The sequence below is a fragment of the Protopterus annectens genome, chromosome 4.part0 (assembly GCF_019279795.1).
Source record: "Protopterus annectens isolate FY-2018-M chromosome 4.part0, PAN1.0, whole genome shotgun sequence".
NCBI classification, from domain to species: domain Eukaryota; kingdom Metazoa; phylum Chordata; order Ceratodontiformes; family Protopteridae; genus Protopterus; species Protopterus annectens.
The window spans coordinates 1,591,139,464-1,591,148,109 of NC_056733.1; the positions used below are offsets into that span (position 1 = coordinate 1,591,139,464).

At 38.8% G+C, this 8,646-nt stretch overlaps 1 protein-coding gene across 2 annotated transcripts in view; it reads left to right on the forward strand.

Moving 5' to 3' along the window:
- CLTB (clathrin light chain B) overlaps positions 1 to 7,184 on the forward strand; it is a 528,182-nt gene extending 520,998 nt beyond the window's left edge. The window contains exons 5-6 of one of the 2 annotated variants that reach the window (XM_044069363.1): positions 1,100 to 1,153; positions 6,500 to 7,184. In XM_044069363.1, the coding sequence (XP_043925298.1) occupies positions 1,100 to 1,153; positions 6,500 to 6,671 (226 nt within the window). In that variant the 3' untranslated portion in view covers positions 6,672 to 7,184. The remainder of the gene's footprint in view (positions 1 to 1,099; positions 1,154 to 6,499) is intronic. The other variant, XM_044069364.1, reaches the window with a different exon arrangement.
- Positions 7,185 to 8,646: the final 1,462 nt, after the last annotated feature.

Consider the following 8,646-nt stretch of genomic DNA (forward strand, 5'->3'; position numbering starts at 1 on the left):
TGGGTGCGTTTCAAGACCTTCAATTAAATGTGCATGTTCCTGTGAGATATAAAATCTATCTAGCCTTGCCCAGTTTTTGTATCTCGGTGAGTAATATATAAATTCACTCTGAACTCCTCGTACCGAATTCACATCTTCCAAGCCAAACATTTTCATAAATCTCTTCAAAAATCTACCCTCCCTTATTATATTTTCCCTTCTAGGCCCCCCGGACACATCTTCACTGTTGCAAACCAAATTCCAGTTTCCACCTATCAAAATTATTTTCATTGATCCTGTACTTGACAGGATTCCTAGTAAAACCAGTATGTCTAGAATGAATAATAGATTTTATTCAGGTATAATTTTCTCATAACCTGCATACATCCTGTTAATTCACCTGTGCTTGGGAGACATCTCTGAACATATCCAGGAATGTGTTTTTTTAAATAAGTATTTGTAACACAATTTCTTTTGCTTAAACATTTTTAATATTTTAAGAGACTGCATTATATGTTTAGTTTTCTGATCAGATATCATGTTTTGTTGCCAAATGTATGTGTATTGAAAATGTATGGCTAGCAAGCAATGGTTGGAAGGTCCAAAGAACCAGCAGGTTGGTAATTAACCAGTACTTAATACACAAACAAAATCTAAAAAAGAAAAATGCACTGGAATATTCAATTACTTTTTATTAAAAGTCGCAACACTCAAATACTTTTTATTAAAAATTGCAACACTCAAATAATAAAAAGTATTTGAGTGTTCCAGTGCTTTTTTCTTTTTTGGAAGCAATGGGTGGAAATTAAATTGTAGGAGTACAGATCCTGCATTAAAACTTAACTTCAAGGCTGGTAAAAAAAAAAAAAAAACTGCTGCTATTCTTTTCCAAGACTGTCTCTTAGTAGTATTTATAAATTATATGTCTTATTTTACTGACAAATTAAATGGTACTGACTTAATACGTACTTACACATTTTCCCACTTTTGTAATGCTGTACTAATAATGTACTAACAATTTTCTGTTTTATCTTTCTAACTTTTTGATGCCACAATTACCTGCTCTTATTTCTTCAATTCTTGACTTTGTGTGGACCTTCTAATGTGCCTGTGCAATTAGAGTCACGGATGAGGCTTTCTACGAACAGCCCAACGCTGACGTGCTTGGATACATGTATGTTGCTAGTTCAATTTTTTTTCTTTACTGTATATTGTTATTCAATAAAACAGGTTACCCATAACATTTCTACCCAGTGTTCATGATACCATTAAAAGCTTGTTTTGTGCACCATCCTGAATAACCGTATAAATAAAAAAATCTACTTAGGTTCTGCTCAAGTATATGAAAAGATTAATATACCTGTAACACTGCAGGCAGAGTGAACAAGCAATTTGCAAATGCATGGCTTAATACAGTGAGGAAGTTATGGGGGGAGGAGAGTGCTGAATTGTTTAGACTGTAATTGCTGCACTTGCTGTTTTACGTTAAGTGGTAGCATTGGAAAGAACTTTTCCTAGAAGAGGGTAATGGATGAATGGAGCAGATTACAGAGAGGATAGTGACTGCTATTCTAAGTGTCTTAGTTCTGATTTAAGCACTTGGGCTCCAAACTAGTTATCTTATATTAGGAAGGTTTGTTGTCTACACTCTTGTGGCAGTAGAGGCAGCTTGCACCTTTCTGAGTTGGGAATTGGTGGTTGAAGGCTTATTGTGTCTGTTATTCTAAATGTTTCTTTGTTCTGGTTTAAGCACTTGGGCTGCAAACCAGTTATCTTGCATTAGGATGGTCTGTACTTTTTTAGCAAGACAGGATAGCCTATGCCCTTCTGAGCTGGGAATTGCTGGTGCAAGTCTTATTGTGTCTTTATTTGATTGGCTAGAGGGCTAGCATGTTTGAAATTTGAATTTCTATGCCTGAGCATTTGCCAGCATTTGGCTACCATGCCAGTTAAGGAGTGTTGTTAATTTCTGCTAAACTCTGCATTACCATAACCACTGTTTCAGTACTTGTTTTTTGCTGTATTAATTATTTCTTTGTTGAATATCACACTTTTTGACCTTTTTTACAGTTTTTAATTAGAACCGCTGCTCTCTGACACTGATCTGTAAAGATGCTGACATCTCCCAGATTAATTTCCCCCTAGTAATCTGTGTAGATACTGATCTCTCACAGTGTAAGTTTCCCTTAAAAAATACCCTTACTATTTAGCCAGATTTTTTTTAACTACTAGAGCATCTAGTTTGTGGATAGCTGAATGTTGCTGATCAAGTTCCTTGTGTTATTGACCTGTTCAGTACTCAAATTTCCCCTCACTCCTCCCTAGTAGATCAGTTGCCATGGATATGCACTTCTGATTCTCTTTGTGGCCAATCTGGTTGAGATGGATATTCTGAAGCATTGTAGCAATTGCCTCATGTACACAAGGACAACCCACTTATTCTTAGTTGTTGTTGAGTCTTTCGGCTTTTCCCGGTTAGGGGTCGCCACAGTGGAACTCCGTTCCGCTAATGTTTGATAGTGGATTTTTACATGCTGAGTTACCAGCCCTAATGCACAACCTTCAACGAAGGCACGCCCATTCACACATGCCTCCACACAGAAGATGCTCTAGCTGAGAATCGAACGGGACAACGTCTTGCTGTGAGGCAACAACGCTACCACAGCACCACTATTCTTAGTAAAACAGATGGTGTGTGTGATGTGTAAATACACTTTAACATTGGATGAAAAACTCTCATGCAACCAAAACTAATCCTGTACAGGTTCAATGACACTTGCAACATGCCTACTGCACAGGGTAAAGACCCTACACATAAAACTACTTATGCTGGGACACTTACAGGTAACCATCCTAAAACACTAAGACCTCCTGCACAGCCCACTCAAAAAAGGGTCCTCAGCCATCACGTAAACGGTCTTTTAAAAAAACACCCATAGCTATTCATAGTAACACTGTAGTGTCTCTATTGTTAAGCCCGTAAGGCAAACCAGCACACAAACAAATGTCCTGGTCTTTGATGATGCTGTAGTGAGGCTGAGGCACACCGATGCCCCCCTCACCAGACTGAGTAAGGACAGAGTCATGGTTAGCTGCCTATCTGGAGCTAGGATCCATCAAGTCACTCAGGCACTCAGAACATTGAACCATAGGTACCAGTATGACTCTGTCATAGTCCATGTGGGTGTTAATGACTTGAGACATACCTCCCTTAACTATATGACTCGAGACATGATCAAACTCACTAGTTATGTGCCTCAGGCATGTATCAGCCTAGCAATGAGCAGCATTCTACCTTCTGCAAAGATGATGCCACATTACCAACAGAAAATACTTTAACAATTAGTTTAGCTTCTGGTGTCAGTCCAAAGGGGTACAGTATTTAATGGCCTGTGAGGACATAGTTGACAGACCATGCTGCTTTGTCAGGGATGACATGCACTTATCCCCTCTAGCTTTTGGATATTGGCAAAGACCTTTTCCGCCCCCATAGTGCCTTTTTTAGACGATGCCAAAATGATAAACCTCCCAACTTAACTGAACCTACAAAGGAATATCTGAATATGGTAATGCTCAGTGATAGAAGTCTTAACAAGAAACTCCATTCCTTGTAAGTCTTCCTCTCCCTGGAGAGAGTAGACATCTGTGCAGTAACAGAGAGGTGTTTTAAAGTCGCAGAGAGTACCCTGGCAGTGCAAGGTTATAATGCTTTGCACACCTTTTAGACCAGCTACTGCACAGGAGGGAATTAAGGTAGAGGAGTCTCAAGTCTCTATTAAAAACAATCTCACATCCAGACTAGTTAAAGTGTATGACCCACTGGGCCTTATACATGTGCAACTCACTATAAGAATGGTCTTGCACCCTATCCTTGCAACCCATAGATCCTCCTCCATGTCCCAGGAAACCTATACTGCCTATCTCAATGTACTAGAATACTTCACCATTCAACCCAATATGATTTACGCAAGGGATCTCAGGTACCCCTCCAATACTGGGAATCCTACACCACTTCTGATGCACAAGCCCAGCGATTCCTAAACTTTGCAAATACCAACATCCTAGAACAGTTAGCCCAGTCTCTTGTCAGGAGTACAAACATCTTTGAGCTTGTACTCATGAACATGGAAGAAAGGTGTTCCTCAGCCAGTGAAATGTAATTGCTTATCAGATCTGACCGTAAGGCGGTATTGCTTGAAATAAAAATTAAATCTGGAAACCTAGTGAAACCAAGCATCTTTAGGAACTATTCTAAGGACAACCTGTCTCTACTAAGCAACACCTTGACCTAATTTTGAGCACCCCCAAACCCAGTAAACACCATAGCATATGCTGAGCTATTTACAAAATCCTTGTGCAGCCACAGTAATAGCTGTATAGAGTGAGCTGTACCCATTCATATTAAGAATAAGACAAACTCAAAAGACAAGCCATCCTGATGGAATCACAATATCAGTTGGCTATACAAGAAAATAAATAAATCTTGGCCAAGCATAGGAGGAACAAAGCCCAGCATACTAGAAGTCCCCTGGCCAATCTAAACAGATAGCTAAGCAGGTTAAATAATACTTCAAAGGGTAAATTTGAAGAAAAATTAGCTTCTCAGGCAAAAGACAACCACAAAACGTTCTGTAGGTATGTCTGTAACCTCAAGGGAAATGTCCAACAGTATGCAGAATGTATTGCAAATGGGATCCCCCACACTGAACAAGAGGCCATTGCCAACCTTTTGGCTGACAGGTTCAGCTGAAATTTCTGCCCCACTACTCCCCTGATAGTCTAAAGGAAATTCTGCATACCACAATCCAAACAACCATTTACTAGGAACAGATCATCAATGCACTTTCTAAGGCCAGCCAATAACATCCTGGGATGCTTACTAAATAGCTTGAAATATGATCTCTCCTGTCTACTTGAATCACTTTTCAACTGGAGCCTGCAGTCAGGTTTTGTGCCTAAGGAATGCAAGATGGCTACAGTAATTCCCCTGCATAAAGGAGGTCCATCCACCAATCAGAGTAACTACAGGCCTACAAGTCTGACCAGCATCATATGTAAGGCCATGGAAAGAATCATCATGGACTTGATAAATGAGGACATAGGTTACCTGCAAACACTGGACCTATCACATTTCGGCTTTGTTAAAGAAAAGTCATGTCTATTAAATCTTGTGGACTTCTTTGAGAGGTTCATCAAAGCAATGGATGAGGGCAAGATTGTACACAAGGCCTTCTCTCAACCTGGGCAATACTTTGGAAACAATGCCTCACTCAGGCATAATAGACGAGCTCACTGAATTAGGTGTAAACCCTTTTATTACTCACTGGAGAGCCAATTGGCTTACTGATTGGACCCAAGAGGTCAAAATAGGTGAGGCCACTGCCACTAATAGGCCAGTCACTAGTTGAACTCCTCAGGACTGGATACAGGGCCCAGTCTTTTTTGTCATCTATTTCTCTGAAGTGGAAGCAAATGCTGAAGGTTTGTGGCTGACTAAGTTTGCAGAAGATTGCAAACTGCAGGTGATCATCAATTCTCCTGGAGATGCTAGCATTTTTCAAGAACGTCCATCTCTGACTAACAAATGGTGACAAAGCCATGGTCTTAAACTCAATGCAAAGAAATGCATAAATTTTCTTCTTTTGGAAGTTAACCATCCCGACTAATTACCATGTTGATAATATGCCCCTAAGAGTCTATCCTGTGGTCAGGGTCTAATCATAATACTTTGTAGTACATGGAGCTTTATCTGATGCATGCACTACTGGTCACGGAAAAATAAGTGTGGAATGTTTTGTGTTTTGTCAGCTTTCAGAGAGCTGTAAAGCACTTAATGAGCACTGTCAGAAAGACAGTGTAACTTAATTTCTTATTTTGCACTCATCTTCTATGCCTCTCAATTGTCCCAGCTTTTTGCCTCACATGTTTGGTCCATTCCTTATAAAATTTGTTTTCAGGCAAATCAGTGAGGATCAAAGATATTAAATAATGACATACATTTGCATTCCAGACTTTGTACCCTTCAGAAAATGCAGGCTAACACAAATCCTCTTATTCTAACAACTTTCTAAGCTTATAAAGATGAAGTCAGGGGCCTCTTACTGCCACAGAGACCAGGGAGAACAATTCTTCACTGTCGTCCACTGGACAGTGCAGGCAGATTTGTCTGCCTGGCATGAAACCTGATCTAAATAAGTTAGGCTGGGGGTGCTTAACATTTGTTAAGAACAGGTCTTGCTGTAAAGTAGTGCTTAACTGATTTATCTTTTCCCGGATACTGGAGCATAATCACCGCGCTCCATGCACTACATATTTTTCCTCTTACACAGGACCTGATTAAATATATGCATAGCTTATTCATTATTTTACCTATACATGTGCGCACAGTACAGTTCCATAGTTACAGATGCATGCATAATATTACATGTCCATTTTTATGTGGCTACATGCTTAGAAGTTAACTGTAATGAATGCTTCAGTGTATGGCACTAACTGGATTAATCTTTGCTTCTGTTTTCAGGGTAGCTGAAGAAGGCTTTGTGAAGGACAGCCACTCAAACAGTCCTGGTACAGAGTGGGAAAAGGTTGCCAGCCTCTGTGACTTTAATCCTAAAGCCAGCAAGCAGACCAAGGATGTGTCCCGTATGAGATCAGTGCTCATTTCTCTGAAGCAGTCACCTCTGATACGCTAGCAGGACAGTCCCATGCAATCCCCTCAAGTATACAAGCACAACAAAGGTGTCATCTGTTCAGTATACCTAAAGACGCCTGCCCAGTGGGCAAGATAATTTTGGTTGCCTTTATTCATCTGCACCTGCATCAGACTCAGACTCATCACACATCAGAAGATGGAAGACTTTTGATATATTGTGCCCAAACAGATGGAGTTATGTTTAATACTTGCATTAATTTCCCCAACAATATTTTGTGTTCATGAGAGACCAGCACAACACTACACTTTGTGCCATACATTTGTAGCAGAAAGGAAACAAAAAAAAAAAACCTGCAAGACAACAGCATTTGTTTACTTATTATTTTCAACCACTTCATTATTGTTGCTGACCAGTACTTTTCTGCTGTAATCTAGGGAAGTACTGAGAAAAGACAGCCTATACTTGAAATTATAAAATGCTTTTTGAATTGAAAACCAGATTCATGTCTGAGTAAACCAGGCCCTTTCTGGTCAGAACTAATGAAGATATCAACATTGACCCTACCAGAGATGCAATTAATGCATTTTTATATTTACAATTATCAGTTATTATTTTGTTTTAAAAGAATTAACTATAATGTTAGGGTGAAATTTATAGCCATAACCAGAACTGTGGAAAAAGGCAGTCATGTCTTTTATTTTTAGGAAGCTCAAAACTAGTCAGCTGTGACTTTCTTATAAATAGTAGCTTATGATGACCTCCAAGTTGAAGAACTGTCTTTTTTTTTTTTTTTTTTGCTTTGTTAAGGTTCTAAGACTAAATGAGCAACTGTTGATTTTTACATCAGGCTTTCATTCCTGTTTGAATAACTTGTGATTTTTTTAGTTTATCATAGTAGCTGTCTGTATTATGGACATGACTGCTCAGGCTGTCTTAGTATTCTGATTTTTCCAACAACAATACACAGAACATTGCTTTGAATACGTAACTATAATGTAGAAGTATTCATGAATTGGTGTGTCTATTGGATTTAATAAATATTATGAAGCATCCTAGGTGCCTGTTGAAAGTCCAAAGACCAGAAAGTTAATCCTTGCGGTTGAGGGACAGCAAATGTAAATGAAATAACGCGAATCCAAGATTGCATCACTGTGTGTATTCCCCTCCTGTAAGATACAGCGGTCTCAGAATTAGTCTGTAGAAGCTGCAGGAATGTTAAGGGTTGAAGCACCCCTGCAAAATACTCAAAGGGGAGTAACAACAAGGTGTGAAATGTGTTGATATTCTTTTTGAATCCTGGTTTCTTTTTTTTTTTTTCAAAATGCCAGGACTTGAGATATTGGGTCTTGCATTTGTGATAGGGAACCAAGCATCCCATGGCAGATAGACTATGAAGCAAAAGTGGTAGCTAAAGTATTCCTGTGAGGACAGTGCCCCACGTTTTATTTTATATGGATACAAGAACAGAAACTATATTTTTATATTAAAAAAAATATATTTTATCAGTGCCTAAAAGAATAGCAGAAGCATGACTTGTTTTTAAAGCAAGCCAGAGTAGACATGGTGCACTGTTGTAACCAGCAGATCATAACCACTAATACTTATTTGCTTTTGAGAGATGAGAAAATGGTCCCAACTTTTTAGAAAAAGTTTTACACACACACACACACACACACACACACACACACACACACACACACACACACACACACACACAAAACATTCAAGATATCAAATAAACCTCTTAAGCTGAAAACTGTACAGATTTATGTTAGTATATGTGATATAGAAGCTACATTCACATTTAAAAATAAATTTGCAATGTGTGTTAGGAAAAAAATGTAGTCTTGCAGGTACAAATACACTAATGGCATCATATATCATATCGGGTCCCTATCAGAAGCTCGAGTTTTCAGAAACTTGAAGTTCATATTGTGAAGACGATATGACTGAGTTTCCGAAAACTCAAAGCTTTTGAATGGATATCGCAGTACAATTCGGTCTGGGGAATTTA